At 40.7% G+C, this 22,789-nt stretch overlaps 1 protein-coding gene across 3 annotated transcripts in view; it reads right to left on the reverse strand.

Annotated features, from left to right (window-relative positions):
* Positions 1-22,789, reverse strand: part of ntrk3b (neurotrophic tyrosine kinase, receptor, type 3b) — a 257,785-nt gene that overhangs the window by 20,038 nt on the left and 214,958 nt on the right. For all 3 annotated transcript variants that reach the window (XM_033625920.2, XM_078161658.1, XM_033625911.2), the window contains 3 exons: positions 20,920-21,050; positions 12,977-13,149; positions 10,782-11,025 (listed from right to left, as the gene is read on the reverse strand). In XM_033625920.2, the coding sequence (XP_033481811.1) occupies positions 10,782-11,025; positions 12,977-13,149; positions 20,920-21,050 (548 nt within the window). The remainder of the gene's footprint in view (positions 1-10,781; positions 11,026-12,976; positions 13,150-20,919; positions 21,051-22,789) is intronic.

Here is a 22,789-nt window from a genome sequence, read left to right on the forward strand (position 1 = left end):
TACACAGACAAACGACATGTAAAGTGTAAATTAGCATGCTTTACACTGAAAACACACCAAGCAGTGTTGAAGTGCGGCCTGCAGCAAGCAGCCATACAGTGTCTATGGAAAGCTGCTGCAGTCGCTCTGGGTTGTGGCAGTTTGATTCTGCAGCAAAGTGCGATAAAATCAAAAGCTGGGGAACTTTTAGTGGCAAATTGTAGCCAGCGAATACCTGCAGCCAGTCAGTAAACACATGAACACGCCTCCTGGCCACAGAAGAATGTAAGTTGCTGTATTTTAGGCGTTACAGGTGCTGGTGAGCAGATTTAGTAACCTACAAACCCAGTCAGGCTTGCTGTTTTCTCTTCTGCTTCCAGTCTTTATGCTAAGCTAAGCTAACTGGCTGCTGGCACTAACTTCACATTTACTCTGCAGACATGAGACTGGTATCAGTCTTGTCATCTAAGTGTTAGATTAGCTGTACATAATGCAAAAAACTGTATTTCTTGTGCCCTATAAAACCAGAGCTCCTTTGAGGTCAACAGAAGCATCTCTAATTTCTGAGATTTAGTTCTCGATAATATATATATTATATAGAGATAGAGAGATCGTGTAAGAGAGGAGTACTAGGCCAAGGAAGGAAAGAAAAAAAAAAAACTAGGCCTGAGGAGAGAGATGGAGTTTTTTCATGCCTTCATGCAGCAGTAATAAATATGGCCTGTGTACTCATTAGCACCAAGCTGCATACAGTTTTGAGGAGCTTGTGCTCAATAAATAATGCAACAGAGGAGTGTCTGTTTGATCCTTGAAACACAAGAAACCTGGGGACCATTTTTCTTCAAAGCAATGCAGTGCAGGTAAGCAGAGGCTTTCTGGCAGAGTCACAAAGAACACCAAGTCCTTGAAACTGAGTCATTAGTTTATAACATTGTTACAGTGTTTGACATTAGTCTGATTCAAAAATGCAAATTCTGGTTTTAAAACTATTTTATTTCCTATTAAATGTTAAGATTGTAATTGTTGCTTTCTAACCGCCGTTAGCTGGACACTTGCTTTCTCTGTCTCAGCACCGACCTCCTTTACATTCAAACAATGTTGCACTCATTGAGATGAAGAAGAAAACCCCTCCATTGCTAAATCAAAATATTCAGGCTGCAAGCAAGCCTCTGGAGAAAAGTCTGAAGAATTTTTAATATTCTCTAGCAAAAAAGGAGAAACTGGAAGCCTCTACATCTTATCCTCTGACAGGAAACTATAAGTCACTGTTCATAATTTGGCTTTAATGAGCTGTTTTGAAGCCATTTCTCTCCTTGTCGGGAAGAACCAGCTTAACATTGCAGTTTACCTTCAGCATTCAGAAAGCTAAACTAAAAAAAATTTATAGAACTTTTTTTTCATGCCACAAGGAATCGAATTTAAATAAAAACGTCATCCACAAAATGATTATTTGTATACCAGTTACTCACCCCGTGTCATGTTGAATTTGTACAGAAAACTCTGTTTTTCTCACATACCTCCATCGTGAACGAAGAATCCAAAAATGGAGAAAATTCTTGATAAATTTAAATAAATGGGGGGCACATTTAACAACAGCAAAACATCAGTTTACAAACTCACACAACTCTTGTAATAAAATCCAGGTCTCATTTATCCAGCTGTATGCTTGGTACTTCCAAACAAATGCATGTTTGCTTAAAACCTTATGATAGAAAACACTTCCTCATACGAGTAGCACATATACGCAGTGTTCATACCCACATAGTATGACTTCTGAGACTTGGATTTTACTGCATTAGTTGTGTGAGAATTTGTAAACTAATGTTTTGATATAGTTTTGCTGTCATCATACGCACCTCCAATTACTTCTATTCATCAAGAATTTCCTGTTTTTAGATTCTTCATTCACTGTGGAGACATGCAGGAAGACAAAGTTTTCTTCATGAATGCAAGGTAACACAGGGTCAGTCAGTGGCGTAAGGTAGTTACGATGGGCCCCAGTGCACGCTATTATGACAGGCCCTAGTGTGTCCTAGGTACTAGTTGTGAAACACACACACACAGAGTTTTAGGCGTATATATATATTTTACCAACAGTGTCTTACTGCCGCTTTTACGTTCTATCTACTTGCAGATGTGCCCAGCTTGTCAATCTTGAGAAATTTTGCATCTAAACTAGCTACTGTAAATCGTATCGTCTCATTACATGACTAAACAGAGACTTCTTATTGGACAACATCAACATACATGTTACCCAGCAATCATCATTGCATATCTGTACATGACAAAACTATAAAGAAAATAGGAAATTATTAGTTAAACTAAATATTTTTTTTTGCAGTTAAATTATATATATTTTGATAGGGTATGTATAATAAGCATATCATTTTGTTATAGATGGATACTATTTCAAACAAACAGAAAGCCATGATGGAGATGGGGTTGTCTTTTTGAGAGCACGTACAGAAAATTGAACATTTTTGATTTAATGTGAGTTTTTTCAACACAGGCGTATTTCCAGGTGACAATCGGGCCCCTCCCTCCACGGGGCCCGCACTGCCTGCACTGTCTTTATTTACGCCCCCTGGGGTCTGTAACTGATATATAAATGATACGTTTGTGGGCACAGTATTCCTTGAACACCAACGACAAAAACACAATGAAAAACTGTTCCAAACCAGGGAGCAGCTTTCTGGAACTCCTGATTCAACATAGCCAATGATATTGTGTAAATGTAACTAGGTTTTATAAGAAAAATGACAGAAGGAAATTAGCTGTCAAGGGCCATCACATTTACTGCAATGCACATTGTACTAGCAACTCTGTTCTGAATTAAAGACATGCAATTCAAAGAGAGCTGTCATTGCACTGTGAGAAAATAATACATGTAATAATGATATTTAATATTTGAGAAGACCTGCAGATTGACAAAGACCCTGCATTGAGCTCCTCCATCTCTCCCATCGATGCTTTTCCTGAAACATTTCTGGTAACAAAAAATATAAAGTAAAAATAAAAATAAATCAGTATTTCACTCAGTCTTCCAACTTTAATGCATAGGAACCTTTAGAGCATTCACTGTCATTTATACCTTCCTAAACATGCATAATTCAGTGTTTCACTCTCTGAACTCAGGAAAACATTACCTGATATATTGTGAGGCAGTGGTATAAAACATCTACATAGCAGGCACCAGTGCTGCCGTCGGCCTTTGCAGGTTCTGCAGTTGTCTCTTTTGAAACAACACAAAAGCACATTCATAGCAGGCGGAGCAGGAGGATATGACAGATGGATGTGATTTAGGACAATATTCATCTCTTTCGTGAAGTTGTTCCCTCCTGCTGCAAAGTGTCTTGGGAGTCCCAGAGGGCAACAAGCGTCAATACGACTAGTCAGCGATGGGAGGATTGTGTTCTTGGCAGGGCGCTGCTATTTATAATCACTCAACACAGGGAAAGTGTCCAATACTGTTAGGAGCTCCTTATCTCTGGGCTCTGTCAATATTCCTCTGTGTAGGCGGGCAGTGATGCTATCACAACGCACCAAACAGCAGCTTCACACAAGGCATACCACACACACACACACACACACACACACACACATACACACACACACACACATACACATACACACAGCACCCTAAATTCAAACTGACATTGGTCTTTTTTTTTACAAACTATTTCTCTGGTTTCTGCCTAATCCAACATACAGACTTACAAGATCCTCACTGCAGTGTGTGTGTGTGTGTGTGTGTACATTATTCAATAAATTATTCAACCATCTAAACTTTCCCCAGTAAATTCACTACTGAGTTTGATAGCAAGAACCAATGTTTGAAAAAAGTTTTGGACATATTTCTTACTGTGTACCTTGCTGCATATTTCCCCTTTTTTCCACTTCAGACTGGCCAATTCCCCCAACCCTGCGGTCCTTTGCAATGCTAACTCCAGTGTTAGCCGGGGCAGAGTGTAGATACACATGGAGTCACCAGCTGCCTCTTTTCACCTGTCAGTGAGGCCTATAATGTGCTTGGAGGGCCACCTTTTCACTTGCAGGTCTACCCCCCTCTACACAGACACACTGAGCAACCAGCCTAAGTCTCTAGTGTAATGTCAAGGACATGATCCCTCACTGGCTTCCCACATTATGACTGTGTCGGGCACTGCAGTCCAGGATTGAGGTGTGCTAACCACCCTGACACTTCCTTATTAAATTACTGTGTCTTTTGCTCACAGACACATAGATAATCTAAGAGCATAGACCTCTTGCAGTTGCTCTTTGTCTGTCGTTTGACGGAACAGTTAACTCACAGCACCTACAGTATATATTAGGCTTATAATTGTTCAGACAAGAACAATCAGCTGAACCATTTAATCTTTAAATGGAGCAGTATCTGCCTGCTAAATCAGCTGTGACTTGGTCTTCAGAGACAATTAGACGAACTGGAACTGAAACACACACAGTTTTGTCCTTTATTTGTCCAGAGGGACGCACCTGAGCTCTCACTGTTCCACAGACATAGCGGGAGCTGCCCAGTGTACCCACAGTGGACTAGCTGAGGGTATAGAGAAGGGAATTGGAACAGACTAGTTACTCAACTGTATAGCCTCAATGCAATTAAAAAAAAAAGTACCAGCATGTTGCCACCATACTTGCCAGCCGTCCCTGTTTTTCCTGAGAGATTCATGTTTTTCATTGCCCTCTCCTGGTTTCCTCCCAGAGAAACATCTCTCTAGTATCTCTCCTGATTTATGACAAACTTTCACACCTTTTTTTTCCTTTTCATCATCATAACCTGTCTCTGGCACTATACGGTGTGTAAAAGCCCAACATCTCTAAAAATGTACTGCTTCTTACCCATTGGCACTTCCCCCTCTATCCCTCCTTTTCTGACCCTCCAAGGATGGAGAAGGGAACCCGTCAGCTGCCGGTGGACACCTCATCTCCGCACTGACTGCGTTATGTGTGTGCAAGTCTGACGGTACACTCTAGTGGCTTGCCCTCCTATGCCACAGCAGGGTACTCGGCTGTCTTCCAGGGTCAGTGACATTCCTGTTATGCCTTGCTCAGGCATCCAGGACCCAGGATGTGTGGGCCTGGAAGGACAGCCTGCTGTGGGTCCCTGTCACAGGCCAAACCTACAGCTTAGTTTCCCTGGCTCCTTGTATTCTGCTGGAGTATCATAATCATTAAATGTATTTAACATAAAAATGCTGATGCAGTGTAATAATGGTTTTCTTATTTTTTCATTCATTCATTAAGAGACATCAAATTGAAAGAAACAAAATTACTGAAACTCAGATTTTTGAGGTTGGCAAGTATGGATACCACAGCCACAAAGGGCTCATGCTAGCTGGGGTAGTTATGTTACTTTAGTCAACCATAAAGTGTGTAGATAAGCTCTGGTTGCCATATATAATTTACTGAGAGGCAATGTGTTGTGTTCAATGCCACAGAAAAGAAGTCCCTTGGTGCTTCTCAACATGAAGGAAGGATCCCTAAACGGCTGAATTTCAAGCTGGCTACGTCATCCAGTTCAGCAGAAACACTGTTTCAGTATCAAGGAGCCTCCGAGTTCTAGCGAGGACCAAGTCCTTCCTTCAGAGAAATTTCAAGGATATGCATGTATCCTCAATAGGCATGAAGTACCCACAATTCTTTACACACAATTTGCCAGAATTGAAGGCGGGGCCTCTTCACACCTGGGCACTAGGTAGCATGTTTCATTGTGTGTTCACTGAATTCTAGAAAGGAGTCTTGCCAGCCTCTGTAGGGCCCAATTTGGAAGGACTCGTCAAACTAAGGAAGCAAGCTTGACTTTGAGAAGCACTCATGTAAGGTTGCAATGGCCATCATCTTTCACAGCAGCACTGGCTTAGACTGTTTAAAGCTATTTAGATGCTAGCAGCTACAAGTCAGGTCAGAGTCAGTAAAAATAAAAGTCTAAAATTAAAGATCTTCCAGATACATTTTGAAAAGTGCAGAGCTGGAAGCCACGGGTAGAGTAACAAACATGACTGATCATGTAACAATTCTTCTCTGGTGACCTGTGACCATAGACTGTAGATGAACACTGTGACAGTTCCCCACAAGTGAAAGCAGAAATTTTGATTGCTGTCTGGTGGCTTGCTGCAGTATAGGTCATGGTATTATCAATGCCCACAATCAGGAAAACACTTCAAACTCATGACCATATGGTCATCTCCCATACTGGACATTCACTGATATTTGAATTTATTTGATATATGACCCAGAGGGTTTTGCTTTTCAACTTTTTAAAGTTGTTTTACAGTTTCCAAGTTCCACAGACTTAAAAGACTGTCAGCACTCTTTTGTAAGCTGCTTTTGAGAAAGTAGAGGAGTAGGGACCATTATTACAACGTCATCTGCAAAGAGGAGGACATTTCATCTCTGCAAATCAAGATGCCATGATAAGCAGGGATCAGACTCGCACCTTAACTTCAACTTAAACATTCATGGGTGACTCTAAATCAAGTCAGTTTAGAAATAAAGACGAGAATCTTTTGTTCAAATGCATTTCAGGCTACTGCAATAAGCACAAACATTTTTTCACTGACAGCCATGCCATGATCATTTAAATGACACACTCAAATAGCAATTACACACTCAGAATAATGTGTGGTTACCGTTATTTCTGTCACAGGGAAACAACAACTTACATGCAAGATGAATGGCATAAGATCTGCCATGGTTACCATAAAACTGGCCTACATGAAGAGCCAGTGTCTAAACATCCAATTACTCTCCTCTACAAAGAGCTTATAATGAGAATTCAAGACTGTGAATAGAGTATTTATATGTCCTTGATGCTAAACCCACAATAAGCTTTGAATATTATATATCAGAAGTGCGGCTGGAAAATGGATACGCCATTAAGCTATGTCACAGAGCACGAGAGAGGTCTTTGATATACTGTAATCTAAACAGTTTTACATGAACATAAAATTCTACTCAGTTGTGAAATTGGTCTTAGATTAAGGCAATGTTGGCATTTATATATGAAATCTACACATGCTTATGTTGTTGTTAAGTTTTACATGTTTTGATCTCAACAGCCTCCCAACACTGCTGCTCCGCAGTGATCAGAGATCTTTAAACAGAATTATGCATGACCATTATTAATAGTCAGAGTAGTGACTTTCTGTTCCTGCTGAAACTTGACAACCTGACACGTGTCTATTCAAAGGCCAAACAAGACACACACTCATCCATATCCCCAGCTTGCACTGAACAATACACACACAGACACACACACAATATTGCCATAATTCTTTAACAACCCAAACAAATAATTCAGATTGTAATAATATACACACCACACAGATGGTGTGCATGGAAGAGTAATGTACCAAACACTAAAGACATCCACTCAAATTTCTGTACAAATTATTTTATGTGTGCTGAGCTGCTCACCCAGCAGGCAAGTACTTCATAACTGCTGGCGTTGCCCCCAGCAAGGTCCGAACCGGCCCAGCTGTCACGCTGGGAAAACAAAATCAGACGCACCTAAAGTCATTTCACAAGACCAGGCTATTTAAGTGATCCACATTTGTAGCAGCCATCACTCCATAATATCCACTTATTTATTCATCAAAATGCTAAATTCTTTCAGCCCAGCAGTTGCCGCCTGGTTTGCGGCGTTCAGAGTTGCTAATCGTGTTAAACAGTAAAGAGGACATGAATCGGAAGCTATATAAACAAGCCTCTAAGCATCAGGCTGGAGGCTCAGCAGGCTCATCTCCTACAACTGCTAAACCTCTCCATCCTCCCATGAATGTATGAGGGCTGGTGTGGGGGCCTGAGGCTCCACTGGGGAAGGAGAGCTGTTAACTCTCCGTAGAAAAGCAAAGATGGAAACAAAAACATATAAACAAAAAAACGACCCGAGAGAGAGCAGCAGTCTTCACCTCTTAGAAATACTTTTTTAGTTAGCAGGCCTGCAGGATTTATTTAGGGTTGTTTTGGACCCAATTAGAAACAAAGTCAAAAGTATTGTGAACATCTAAACTGAAAATGTACTTTTAGGTGTCAGGTAGAAGCTACTAAAGCTTTGGCCATATGTGCCTTACGTTAAAATGTAGAGAGAGAGAGAGAGAGAGAGACACAATGATGGCCAACAGCTACATTTAAAGGGACAGTTATTACCAAAATCCAAAATACATATTTTCCTTCTTACCTGTAGGGCTATTTATCAGTCTAGATTGTTTTGGCATGAGTTTTTGAAAGTTGAAGATTTAGAGATGTCAGTATAATGGAATTAGATGGCACTTGGCTTGCAGTGCTCAAAGCAAAAAAGAAAAAAGAAATCATGACCTGGTTACTCAAGATAATCCACATAGCTTGTTGTGGTCAGTTTCATGCAGGAACTTTTTTTTTTCTTCTGAACTACTCCCGCCAACTGTATCACTGTGCAGAAGGAAGTGTACATCTACTGCAACAGGCTGCAAGTCATTTTTGATGGTAACCTGTGAAACTACAAGCTGATGCCCGACACTTGACTGCGTGACTGATATGACGTGCAACAAATCAAAGTTGAGCTGGCCGCAACTTTTTTCAGTGCTCCAGGGATATGGTGAAGCGCTAAACCGGGGGTCGGCAACCTTTACCATCAAAAGAGCCATCTTTGGTCAAAAAATAAAATAAAATATCTGTCTAGAGCCACAAAACATATTTGAGTCTCATATTAAAGGTAACACAGCCTTTTAAGTCAAATCGACATTACTAATAAATCTAATAGAGCAACCATGAATATGTTTTAGCACAAGGTGGCTATTCTGCAGTGGGCTAATTTTGATTATTTGGTACTTTCACTTTGCAGCATTGTCGATAAAAGCAATTAAATTCCATGCACTATTAAATTCTCTGTTTTCCTCTGAGGCTTCTTCCTTTTTGGATTTGGAATCCACAGCTAGCCCAGCTAGAGAGAATCAAGACTACTGTAGCCATTGCTAGTGATGTTTTCAGAGGAAATGGCACCAAGTCACAGATGTACCATACCATACCAACTTTATTTATAAAGCACTTTAAAAACCCAATGGACCAAAGTGCTGTACACAATTAAACATAAAGTGCACAATAGGCATAATACATAAAATATACATAAAACAAAGCAAAATAAAAACAATAAAGATAAAAACATAAAAGTGCAATAAAATAACACAATATAAAACCAATAAAACATTTTAAGGCACAGCACATAAGTAAAATTAGTCAATAAAAAGAGTAATAGCAAATTAAAAGACATCAATTTATTCGGGATCAAAGGCCATGGAGAACAGGTGGGTTTTAAGGCGCTTTTTAAAAACATGCAGTGATGGAACTTGTCTGATGTCGAGAGGCAGGTCATTCCATAGTTCCATATTCCACAACTGAGAAAGCGTGGTCCCCTCTGAGCCTGTTTGCTGTTTTGGGAACTTTCAGGAGCAGCTGGTCAGCTGACCTGAGAGGGCGTGTAGGAGTGTATGGCTCTAGCAGCTCAGAGAGGTATAGTGGGGCGAGGCCATTAAGAGACTTAAAAACAGAAAGAATTTTAAAATGGGTCCTAAAACGTATGGGCAGCCAGTGTAACGCTGTTAAAATAGGGGAAATGTGCTCACGTTTGTTAGTGCCACTTAAAAGGTGTGCGGTGGCATTTTGCACCACCTGGAGGCGGGTGACGGCGGATGCGCTAACCCCTATATATAAAGCGTTGCAATAGTCTAGCCGACTAGTTACAAAGGCGTGGATTATCATTTCTAAGTGTTGCCTTGAGAGAAGAGGTTTTATTTTTGCTAGCAGCCTCAGTTGAAAGAAACCCGACTTCACAACTGCCCTAATCTGACTGTCATGTATGACGAAAGGTTAAATTAAATAAAACATTTTTTAAATTGGTGAATAGGCTACACATTTTTACAGGTGAAGAATATAACAGTCACTTTAGGCCTACAACAATAAATGAAAATTAAAATGTTCTGTCAATGCCACAGGGAGCCACTGGAGAGGGGCTAAAGAGCCATGTGCAGCTCTGGACCCGCAGGTTGCCTACCCCTGCACTAACCGATCATGTTTTTGTTTCTAGCTGTGGTACTGCATTATTTAGCTAAGTCAGCTGATGCTATGCTAGCTTTTTGAGTGTTGCAGTGAGCACATGAATGCAATGGGGAGGCGAAATGTGATTTTAGAATGGGCTCAGGTATTTTTTGACCAAAAACAGATTTTAAATGACAGTCAAGGTGCTTTGTTGCAAGTAGTAGACACACACAGGGTCATGACGACATAACTTCGTCAAGGAGTACTTGAGCAACACTTCAGCGACGACTTGGTGATAATGAAATTGGCCACGCTGTAGCTTTGTCACCAGTATGGTGAATGTAGCTGTTTACATCTCCAGGTCTGTGAATTATCTTGAGTAACAAGGTTGAGTTTTTCAGAGGTGTTCTTTTGAGCACCACAAGCCGAGTGCCATTTAGTTCCAGTATATTGGAGTGACGGCAGACATCTCCATAGCTTATATCTCTAATACTCGGCAAGTCACACCAAAACAACCTCTTGATTGATGAAAATGAGGAAAAAAATGTATTTTTATCTTTGGGTGTAAACTGTCCCTTTAAGGACTACAGTGGATTTGACACTTTTATTGGCATTTCTTTCTGTTGAACATATGGCATCCATGGAAAACATATTTAAAGTGTGTCCTCTTTCCATCTTTCCAGCCTGCCAATCATTTTGGCAGTCTGAACACTGAAACCTCTGTATGTTGATGGCGAATACAGGCATAAATAAGGACTGTGATGAAATCTTACCCTGTAGTAGTCACTGCTGTAGATATCCCTTGACATGCCGAAGTCTCCAATCTTAACCAGCAGGCCATTTCCCACCAGGCAATTACGGGTTGCCAGATCTCTGTGGACAAAGTGCTGGGAGCCCAGGTACACCATGCCCGAGGCGATCTGGGTGGCAATGTGCAGCATCTGGGAAAGGCCCAGCTCTCCGTTGGATTGCAGCGGCTGGCCGTCTACCAGAATCATAGCGTCTGGGCCGTGGGCTCTGAGTAACCAAAAAAACAAAACAAAAACATTGATTTGATGAACTAATATTGATCAGGGAGTTTTCTAGTCTGTTTAAAAGTCAAACTATGTAACTTTTACTGTTTATCTATGATAAAAAACAGTCGCACAAGTAGAGAAGAGTCATAAAGTCAGTGAACTGACTCAGTAATGTCTGTTATGAATCAATATCTATCTAAAGTTTGCGAACATTAGCCATAATAAGCTTCCAGCCATATGGGACCAGAGTTATGCTGTACAGAATTACGCAGAGATTTGTGTTGTTGCTTGTGTTATTTTCTATTTTAAAAGTTACATAATCTTACTGTAACAACAGGATGTTGGAACCTTTAAAGCCTTTTCAGCATGGCAGAGTGTAACCTGTCTGCCCTTTAATAAGTACCCCAAAGCTCCTTAGAGTGCTGATAAACCCTTATCCTGAAAGTATTGGTGCCTTTTTTGTACCCATTGAGAATAATTAGCATAACAAAGGCAGTGTTAAAAATATTAAAAAAATTATCTGTAATCTGCAAGCACTTAGGCTGCTTTAATTGCAATGATAAACTGTTGTGTCTGCACAGGTTTTTTTTGTTTGTTTTGTTTTGTTTTTAAATTAATTTCAGGGCTGTCTTTGGTGGTTTTAGAGCAACATTTTTATGAATCCCAGCCTGTCAGGAATTTTAACCAAACTCAGGCATTTCATCAAAGTGCCCTAAGTCGTACATTTACCAGTGCAAGTTTACAGTTAGAGTTCTTTCCCCGCTTAGTATTTGTGGGTGACAATGAAGAACTCATTTCCTGTGAGAAGTCCCTGCTGTTCTCTTCACCTTCTTGTCTCTATGACTAAAGACCAGGCGCCATGCGGGGAAGTTCTCCCGCTCCCTCTCAGGCTGTCTTTCTTTTACAATCTCTCAGTTTTAGTGCAATTCAATGTTCTTTGCTTTAAGTGTGTGTGTAATAATTCAGCTCCACTGTAGAGGGATTAGTGGGGCTCTTCCATAGTGTGTGTCTTTTTGTCTCTCTGCCTCTATTTTACTTCACAGAAATCTAGTAGTGGCTGAATGACTGCAGGTCGCCCTCCGCTTATCTGAAAGTTCAGCTGGACCTGCACATCAGATACTCTATTCATTCTTACAGATTCCCCACACATTTCATTTGTTAAATGTGACCAACAGGACCAATAGACCAAAAATCAGCCACGTCTTGCACCTTGCATGAAAGAATTTCATCATTCGCGACATTGCCTTTCATTTCAGGAATGATTTCCCAACAGAAAGTCTTCACGCACTCTGAATGCACACACACACACACACACACACACACACACACAGGCACTCACGCTCAATCGTAACATGTCATCTTTTCAACTATTGCTCAAACTTCAAAAACAAGATAGACCACACGCACGCACACACACTGCTGCCGTCAACGCACTTGGAACAACACACTTCTTTCCCAGACTGCTCCTGTGCACACTGACATCAACTCCAGTGAAGCTTCCCATTACCAAAGCGCTCGCTGTACAGGCATTGTCGCTTTTGTTGCGGCTTATCAGAGGTCACTTCCCCCGGTACAGTCTGACATTACCAAACAAAAGCACTAAAGCACTCATGTTTGCTAACCCAGAAAGCTGTAAAGTTGGCTGGATATTGTATCGGCGGCAGGAATTTGACAAAGTAATTTTAGTTTTCTTTCTCTTATTGAAGTTTTACATTTACTTCCTGTCAATAAGTTGGCAGACACTTCAGTCTAAAAGTCTTGCCAGGAGCCTGAGTGAAAATGCTCCTAGCACAGGTGGCACACCCACACAGACACACATTTGCATTGTAATTAGGCTTTCACCTACTTTAGTTTGCTACTGACTGTCCATATGATGAATTTCTAATTTGCTCAGCCAGCACTAGCCCGGTACATTAAGGTTTAATTGACTTAACCTTCAGTGAAGGACTGACCTGAGGAATTTGTTGAGGTCTCCATGCTTCATGTATTCGAACACCATGATGAGAGGGTCTCCATCTACACACACACCATAGAATTTAACGATGTGATCATGCTGCAGATTGGTCAGCAGCTCTGCCTCCCTCTGGAAATCCTTTCTTGCCGACAGGTTGGGATCTTTCAGTGTCTGAAAAGCCAAATACAAAAGTCAAATTTACACATTCAGAGAAGGTAAACATTAGAATGGATGGTTAGGGTGGTCGTAATGAGTACACGAGGCCTGACCCAGTCCAAGTTTGGACAAATCAACTAGTGTATACTTTGCAGCCCTCAGTACCTTGCAGTCCACTGTGCCAGTCATTTGTCTGATGGTAAATTCCACTTAAAATCTATGGAAGTCAGCTGTAGAACTATATACAGGATACATGAGCTTTATTATAATAATACTGGTACATAAATTGCTTGATGTTCATTTGTTGGAGCAAAACTAGTTTACCACTTAGCAGCCATATGAGGGCAACCTTCTTGACAAAATTGGAAATGTTTGTACAAATTGACAGTGACAACTTGAATGTGCCATTACTTTAGGTCTCCTTGAGGTTTAAGACAGAAACATCGTCTCCTACAGAAGAGGAACACAATAAACCATGTTGTTGGTTCATCCTCAACCTCCGGTCCTTTCAGGAACACACTTTCTTTAGCTGTATCCAGTCTCTGGCCCCGTAATTGTGCTGCATTTTAAATTACACACAGTGCTCTTCTTTTTTCTCCTGCTGTCCTAAATAATCCAATCAGTTAACTGATTTTTGGTTTGAATTATCCATTCAGTACACCCAATTTGTCCTTCAATTTGTAGTCATGCTCGAGGCTCAGCTCGAGGGCTGACGTCTGCAGTTTGGTCAGTCCACCACTTCGGTCCAGACTGAACTATCTCAACAATTATTTCATAGATTGCCACAAAATTATGGTCAGGCATTCATGGTCCCTCATGGATGAATCCTATAGGGGTGCAATGATCCATCAATCTGATCGTATCATATGATCAATGCAAAGTGAAAACGATTTTAAGATACGCCATTATGTCGAAATTCTCATGGTATGTCACTGTCAAAGTAGTACTAGACACATAATGGCAAACAGCCAAGAAAAAGATGAATTTATTCCGTTCTTGGGAATTAATCAGCAGCAGTGGAAATATTTTGATGCATCAACAGATGAAGCACATGTCATATGCAACCAATTTAACAAGATAAAATACTCAGAAAACGTGAGAACCTGGCCAGGCATCTCACTCTACTAACTTGTTGCTCTAGTTTCAGCAATAGAAGCTGCTCTCTCTCTTCTAACAATGTTACAAAGCTAATTTAGACTTAATAGGCTGTGTTACCTTTATTATAAGGCTGAAGTATGTTTTGTGGCTCCACACGGATTGTTTGTTTGATTGTTGATAGTACAGGTTGCCAATCCGACAGGGGTTGGCAACCTATACTATCAACTTGGCCAATTTATGCATGAAAAGTGCTAAAGCTGATAGTGGTGACTTGCAAAAAATATTTTTTCCTATGAACATTGACAGTTAATATTGAGCTGATTTTGATACTTTTGTTAAATGTTCTTATTTTTAAGCATTGAAGGAGTGGCAGCTTCTTCAGTAACCTAAGCAAATATCAATAAGATGTCCAAATAATTGGAATAATATTGAGTCTTGATGAAACTACTGATGTACACTCCCAGAATCCTACAAACGTGTTGATCATCTCACTATTCCTCTGGTACCACCAAAATGTTTGCAGTTTTTTTTTTTGAGTGAAATGTCTCTACTACTGCTAAATGGATTACTATGACATTTGATATAGATATTTAAGGTCCCCAGTAATGACCTTACAAGTTTGGTGACTATTCATCTACCGTAAACCTGCTGCCACCAGCAGGTCAAAATTTAAACCTCTTCAATCTTTTGTTTAGGACCAAATTAAACTCCCTAATAAAAGTAATGAAATTCCCATCAGCCTCAGCTTAACTAACACATCTCTGTTCAGTGCTGATTAAAAAAATGTTAGCATGCTAAACAAAATTAAGAACATGCTAAAAGTTAGCATTGGCTTTAAGAGGATGGTAGCATTCTGACTTTAGCATTAGGTCAAAGCACCACTGTGTCCAAGTACAGCCTCAGTGAGCAGCTAGCATTGCTGTCTCAATCAATCAATTTTATTTATAAAGCCCAATATCACAAATCACAATTTGCCTCACAGGGCTTTACAGCATACAACAGGAGTGGCCAACCAGTCAGAGACCAAGAGCCACAAAAAAGTACTGTGGTACTACGAAGAGCCACATCATACACGTGTGCTTACAAACGCACTCCCTCTGTCACACAAACACGACATGACATAAAATCAAAATCCAAACAATTCCAATTTCCAAAGCCAGATTTATTTATCTCACACACATATGAATAGCCATGAAGAGAGATACACACACACACACACACACACACACACACACACACACAGTCTCTCCCTCTCTCATACTCTCTCTCCACACACGGTCTCTCCCTCTCTCATACTCTCTCCACACACAGTCTCTCCCTCTCTCATACTCTCTCTCCACACACATCCACACACGGTCTCTCCCTCTCTCATACTCTCTCTCCACACACATCCACACACGGTCTCTCCCTCTCTCATACTCTCTCTCCACACACATCCACACACGGTCTCTCCCTCTCTCATACTCTCTCCACACACATCCACACACAGTCTCTCCCTCTCTCATACTCTCTCTCCACACACACACACACACACACACACAAACACAGTCTCTCCCTCTCTCATACTCTCTCTCCACACACACACACACACACACACAGTCTCTCCCTCTCTCATACTCTCTCTCCACACACACACACACACACACACACACACAATGAATTGATTTTTTATGACGGATGGAAGAGCCACACGCCGATGGTTTTAATTAATGAATCGAAGAGCCGCACACTGATAGGCAAAGAGCCATATGAGGCTCGCGAGCCGCGGGTTGGCCACCCCTGGTATACGACATCCCTCTGTCCTTAGACCCTCGCAGCAGATAAGGAAAAACTCCCCCAAAAAACCCTTTAACGGGGGAAAAAAAATGGTAGAAACCTCAGGAAGAGCAACTGAGGAGGGATCCCTCTTCCAGGACGGACAGACGTGCAATAGATGTCGTACAGAACACATCAACATGATAAATTAACAATAATCCTGTAGACTCCTGTCTTGGTGTCTTGGGTGTGGTGGCTCCAAACATTATCCTCTGAACTATTTTTTTTACACCCACTCATCTGTTACTGCCTCCAGCTCATGTTGTTGATGCACTTGTTTGCCCACATCCTCCCCAAAAGCACCAGATTGACTCCATGGGAATAGAGTAGATAACAGTTGCTGTTTGATTTTTGAGTTCGCCTGATGGTGGATGGTAAACACAACACTGAGTCCACACCAAATTGTGTTAAATTGCCTTCATATTTATCAATAATAAAGCTTTGAAACTGTGTCTGTCCTGATTCAACAGCATTTTCTCTGCTGTTAAGTAGTACAGCATACAGTAGGTGGTCAGAGCATGTGAGCCGAGTCCAAAGTGAATTTTTTAAGAAGTTGGAGCAATGCCTCATCTACTGCTCCATCCTACTCCGATTTCACTCTGGTATAGCTTGCAACATGAGTTCAAAGCATGCCCAACCCAGAATGCACCTGTGTATTGTGCACACACTATTTCCTGTCAGAAATCAGCTGCTGTGAGCTTGACAATGGAGTTTACAAAGTACTTTCAAAAGGAAACTAAGAAGTCAGACATGTACAGTATATGCTCCCTGTAACACTAATGCAGCTTTTTTCTTTATTTGGAGTGAGTGTTGAGCGATTTGGGTGGACGCGGGGTGAAATCTGAATTACACGCGGAGCAATGTCGAGCAGAGCGGCCTGAAGCGGTTTCGACCGGGGGAGCAGAGGGAGCGAACAGCTTGGTGAGCGAGAAGCTGAAATTCTCACCACTCCACTACGCTCTGTAGGTGGCTATGCATTATATCCACCTAATAATCCTGTACATAGTTTTTTGGCAGCTGACTGGAACATCCGTACACAGAACAAATTGATCTGATTGGTAGACGGATCAAGCAAGGAGTACCGTGAACTCCTTTGAAGTGGAGTACACATGAAAAATCAAATCTTGATGGGATGTTGGTTAAAGCCGCCAGTATCAGTAAAAAAGGGGAAAGAAATCAAATAACAGCAATAACATGCCTTATTGCTGCCTCTATTGGAGGAAAAAAGACTCTTGACACCTCATCTGCAACAAGAAAACACAGCAAGTTGCCTCTCTTGATCTCCTTGGCCTGGAGTCCTGCTTTCTCAGCTTGCTGCTGACGTTATTACAGATGGAAAGACCTTGGGATGGAAATACATTTACTCATATGTGCTGTTCTTGCAGTGAAGTGCTGGAGGTGGTTGAGATGTACGGCAGAGTAGGTAAAATGGCCATAAAATTCTATTACCAAATCAAACCGCACTCTTAAGGAAATGTTTCTTGTCTGGGCATCCCTCCAAAACAATACCTTCAAGTGCTCGACTACAATAAATTGAGGTAAAGCGCTGCAATGAATTTTCCCTTTGTTGACCTTTAAGTGTATTCGGAGAGCCTCTTTCTGCTTTATCTCAGACAGGAACATGTTCAGATGAAAATGCACATTGCATTGTGTTTTAAAAATGAAGAGGTCCTCGCAGGGGAGGCTCATTGGAAAACTGCTTTTTCTTCTAACTCTTTAATACTAAGAAAAGGATGTGACAGTCAGACACACCATCATCTTCTTCTCAACTCTTTGGCTAAGTTCTGCTGTCAAGGTCAGGATGGTTTTCTGACTGGATTTTTTTTATTTTTTTTATGCAGGGTGGGTTTGCTGAGTCTGCAACTTAATATTCAGTATTACCCTTCTTCACATTCAAACAGTTGCTCATATTCACACTGGGAGCTGGCAAGCACAATTTAATGTTGAGCACTGTGAAAGCATTGAGAGCCACCATGCAGGGGCAATGCCTCCAATGCTTTAAGCTCTTTAAAACAAAGCATCCAGCTCACTGGAGTATTAACTTTGCTTGACAGTAATTGCCAGTCCCTAGGCTGATACTTAGACAACTTTTGAGCGAGTGCAAAGACAGGTAGAGGTTGGGGCACCTCAGGTGGGAGAGCCCTCCGCCTCTAACCAGAGCACTTTTTTTAAATCTCTTTTTATCTACACTGTGTCTCAGGTTACAGATGCCAAAACTCCCTACTAACAATGGGCTTCATTCACCAATATCTTCCCAAGGTTTTTGTTAAATTTGTCCTTAAAAAAGATCCTAAGAAGAGTCGACGTCAGATTCATGACATGTTCTTAAACCACAGCATTGTTCGCACCTGTGTTCTTATAATGACGAATCCCACTGTCCTTGCAAGTTGACAGAGCATGCCAGTTGATCCAAATTAGCATGTAAATACCTCACAAATTCCAATAACAGAGCTTGAGACTGCATGGCCGTGTGCACACATAAATTGCAGAAGAAGAAATGTTGAAAGAATTGAGTCAAGAAAGCCCAACTTAAAGTTTGCAGAGGGTAACGTAAAACAAAAACCAAAAAAACTTCAATAGTTCTGAAGTGGAGGTACTTCTGCGGGAAGTAAAAGCCAAGCGCGCTGTCATATTGAATCATATTCAACACAAAAAAGACACAAAAAAACCAACAACACATTAATCAACCGACTGACCCGCAAACTGCAACCTTGATGCTGTATAGCGTAACTGTCAGGACTGTCAGGACAACAGAGACGTGTGCCATGGTGCTCTCCAAGCTGTGCATGTGTTTGTGTTTATGAGAGAGGAGTTGGAAGGTGGATTATTTAATGCAATGTTTCTAATTAATAACTTACTCGGAACGCTGCTTTGTCACCTTTTGACCTGAACCGCCCGTGATATTTTCAGGCATGATTAATCACTAATTATTAGATGCCATGGTTCCCATTAACATAACTGATGTGAATTGTTTGTTTTTATTTTAGAAGACCATAATGCTTTTTGTAAAGTAGTTATTAAGAAATTTTATAAATATCATTTAATAATATATATTATATTATAATATTACGCAACTGTAGAATTGAAATAAACACAATAACCAAAGTGTTTTGCACAAACTTGTCAGCACAAAATGTGCATGTGTTTTCATGAGTGTGCATAGATTCTGTTTTTACCTAAGAATAAATCCCAAATAACAAAACAAAGGTGAATGATAAAATGTTATTGAAAACTGCATAACAGTTTGTGGGCCTCATCCATTCTTTTTAAGAAGAATAGTGATGCTGTTTTATCCTGCATAGTACCTTTATTCACTTTCTTGCTGGGGGTTAGATTAGAACTGGGGTGTCAAACTCATTTCAGTTCAGGGGCCACATACAGCCTAACTTGATCTCAAGTGGGTGGAACCAATGAAACCAATGCATAATAATCCATAAATAAAAATAGCTCAAATGATTACCCTTTTTTTTTGTAAAGACGCACAAGTACAATCTATAAACGTTCAGCTGTTTACAAGATAGATGAGCAACCTGAGATGTTTTAAGAAAAATAAGTGCAATTTCAACAATATGTCTCAGTTTTTCCACATTCAGTCAGTCTACTTCTCGCTGTCATTACATGTGCATTTAACCATACATTTCCATTTTTTAGCAGAAGGGTTCTACCAGTATTGTTTTAGGATAGAAGTCTGATACAGATTCTTTGGTGCTGAAGCTGCTGATTGACAATATTTCGCACAATATTCAATATCATTCAGTATTCTGTGTTTTTTTTCAGAGAACTATATTCTGGTCAAGATGGAAAAGCCTCTGAAGCAGCATTTTATATGAAGCAGCTACTCACTGTTTAACTTGCTCCTAAAACCTGGCACCTCTTAGCCTAGCCTTCTAGTGGGCCGGATTGGATCCTTTGGCGGGCTGGTTCTGGCCCATGGGCCATATGTTTGACACCCCTGGATTTGAGGATTGATTTCACTCTCATATGTGTCCATTACTTGTGAAGCTACAATCAGGAGACAGTTAGCTTAGCCTAGCTTATGTGCCACTCTCGCTGTTGGGAGATGTCTGCCAAGAGGGTTTTCTGCCGTAAAGGGATTTCTTGGTTAGGGTTAAGAAAAAAAAATTGTGGTTTAGGTTAAAATGGATAGATTTCCAGGAAAACGTTCTCCCGTGTGTGCCACATTCCACTCACTATGCCCTACTAGAAAGATTACTGACTAGAGGCTATTGGTAAGACTAGTGGTACTAGATATACAGTGCTGGTGATTGGACTGAGGAGCGGGCCATAAAATTCACGATACTACCTATCACATGATTTGGGCCAACGACTGTAGTTTAATCTAAGCAGATACAATGTAGATACAAGGCCAGGTCATGCCACTGAGTCTCTGCTCTTTGCTTGGGAGAGAGCAGGATTTAAAGGTAGCTTAAAGGTGAGCAAGGTCAGGGCTCGAGACTGATGTCGCCTGTCAGAGGGCTCAGTGATTTATGATGGCACAGCCCACTGCAAGGCCTGGTGATAGGTCAAAACATCATTTAACAGCAATATTGGACCTCCACAGGAGGGCTCACCTGGCTTTTGGCACATTTCATTGTGTACTTACGACTGCTGTATTTTTTGAATTTAGAGACTGAGACATAGAGAGCAGTGTACATGACATGGACATTACTTCTTTTGTTCCACTGTGGTATTTCTGAGTGCACTATATTGTGGATAAGACTTGCTGTTTCCCCTGTTTGTGTAGTGATCTTCTCATCTGACCCTCCACAGGAAAGTGAATAAGTGCAGTACCCAAAATGTCGTACAATTTCTTTTGTGCTGTTTACAACACACATACACACACACACACACAACCACACAGAGAAAACGTACCTTGACAGCCACCAGCATCTTGTCCTTGGTGGGACTGAGGTTGTAACACTCTGCCAAGAAGACTTTACCGAACGCTCCTTCACCCAACTCCCTCTTCAGGATGATGTCTCTCCGCTTTATATGCTGGACAACTAAACAACAGACAGGCAGGGAGAGAAAAGGGGAGAGAGAAAACAGTGACAAGAGTCATTTTAAAGAAACCTTTGCTCAGATATTAAACCTTAGCACATTTTTATGGGACAGAAATTCATACAGTATTTGCAGAAAAATATATTTAGAGGGAAAACTTTACCCCCACATGAATATCATCATCTTTTAATCATGGGTATAAGCAGATGTAAAAGAGGAAAAGACAGGCAAAGAGGAAGGAGTGAGAGAATATGAAGCAGTCAGACAAGAGAAGCAAAGAGAGACAGAGATACAGTGTACTGGCAGCTGTATGTGCTGCACTGTGGGTGCAGCTACTTTGTAGTACTTAAAATTCTAGTCAAGATTTCAAGTTGCTAAAGATATAGTATGAAATATGTCATGCTGAATTACAAGGACGTGTGCACAAAATGATGCACGAGACATCTTAAATTTTCTCTTTGATGTAATATTGAATCCATAAAAAACAAACGTCTTGAGTATTTGAATACTCCTCTTAATATAAGTGCGATACAGCTTCACTGAAGTGCTGAAAAAAAAAGCAGTTACAGAATATGTGATATTGTCAAACTGTAAAAAATGTTTTATCTAACTTTGAAGCTACTTAAGAGAGAATATTGGGAACATTAGGGTTCAAGTGGTTTAAAATCTTCAAAGTGCAAATAAACTGTGAGATGACACTGGACCTGCTGAGCTGCAAATCCCTTATCTGGATCCGTTGGTTATACTGTTGGCATTGAAACAGCACAGGAGGGACATTTTCTAATGAGAACAGAATTGTAAAATGTCTACTTTGGAAAAATCTCTGTGAGAGTTGCGGGACAGTTAAAGGGAACCTCCTAAGCTCATTTTCAGCTTCATAATTGTATATGAGTTTTCTAATAGAACACGTTTACCTGCTTTAATGTTCAAAAAAAGACTTCATTTTCCTCATCCTGTCTGTGCTGGAACACCTGTATGCACTCTCTGTCTGAAATGCTTTGTTTTAGTGCCTGTTTCTTTAAGTCTTCTCCCAAAAAGCCCAGTCTGCTCTGATTGGTCAGCATTTCCAGGTACTCTGCATCTTTGAGTCTCTGCTCCGTCATTGCAGCCGGGGAATAACAGAGAAACACAACACTTTCTACAATAATAATCACAACTAACAGCTTCTAAGCTAACAGCAGGCATGTGATCCAGAACTGGGGAGAAATTAACAAAATAAGCAAACAAAATTACATGTTTCCCTGAAGTTTACAGGTGGCTACATGTAGTAGTGTAATTGCAGCTAGGAAATGACTGAGTTTAGTGGCACTTTCTCCCATTAAAAACCACAAAGTAAAGCCTCTTAACACAACTGGATATGTTCCAGCGGAAATATGATTCAAAATCAGTGAAAAATTAACATTTTCATTCAAGATTATGCTTCCCTGAAGTTAGCATGTATCTACAAGTAGCAGTGTACTTGGAGCCGGGGAATGACTGCATATGGTGGCACTTTTTCCCATTAAAGACCACCAAGTAAAGCATCTTAACACAACTGGATATGTTCCAGCAGAAATATGATTCAAAATCAGTGACAAATTAACATTTTTAACCAGGATTATGCTTCCCTAAAGTTAGCACATAGCTACACGAAGCAGTGTACTTGTAGCCGGGGATTAACTGCATATAATGGCACTTTCTCCCATTAAAAACCACCAAGTAAAGCCTCTTAACACAACTGGATATGTTCCATCAGAAATAT

The sequence above is a fragment of the Epinephelus lanceolatus genome, chromosome 2 (genome assembly GCF_041903045.1).
Source record: "Epinephelus lanceolatus isolate andai-2023 chromosome 2, ASM4190304v1, whole genome shotgun sequence".
In the NCBI taxonomy this organism is placed as follows: Eukaryota; Metazoa; Chordata; class Actinopteri; order Perciformes; family Serranidae; genus Epinephelus; species Epinephelus lanceolatus.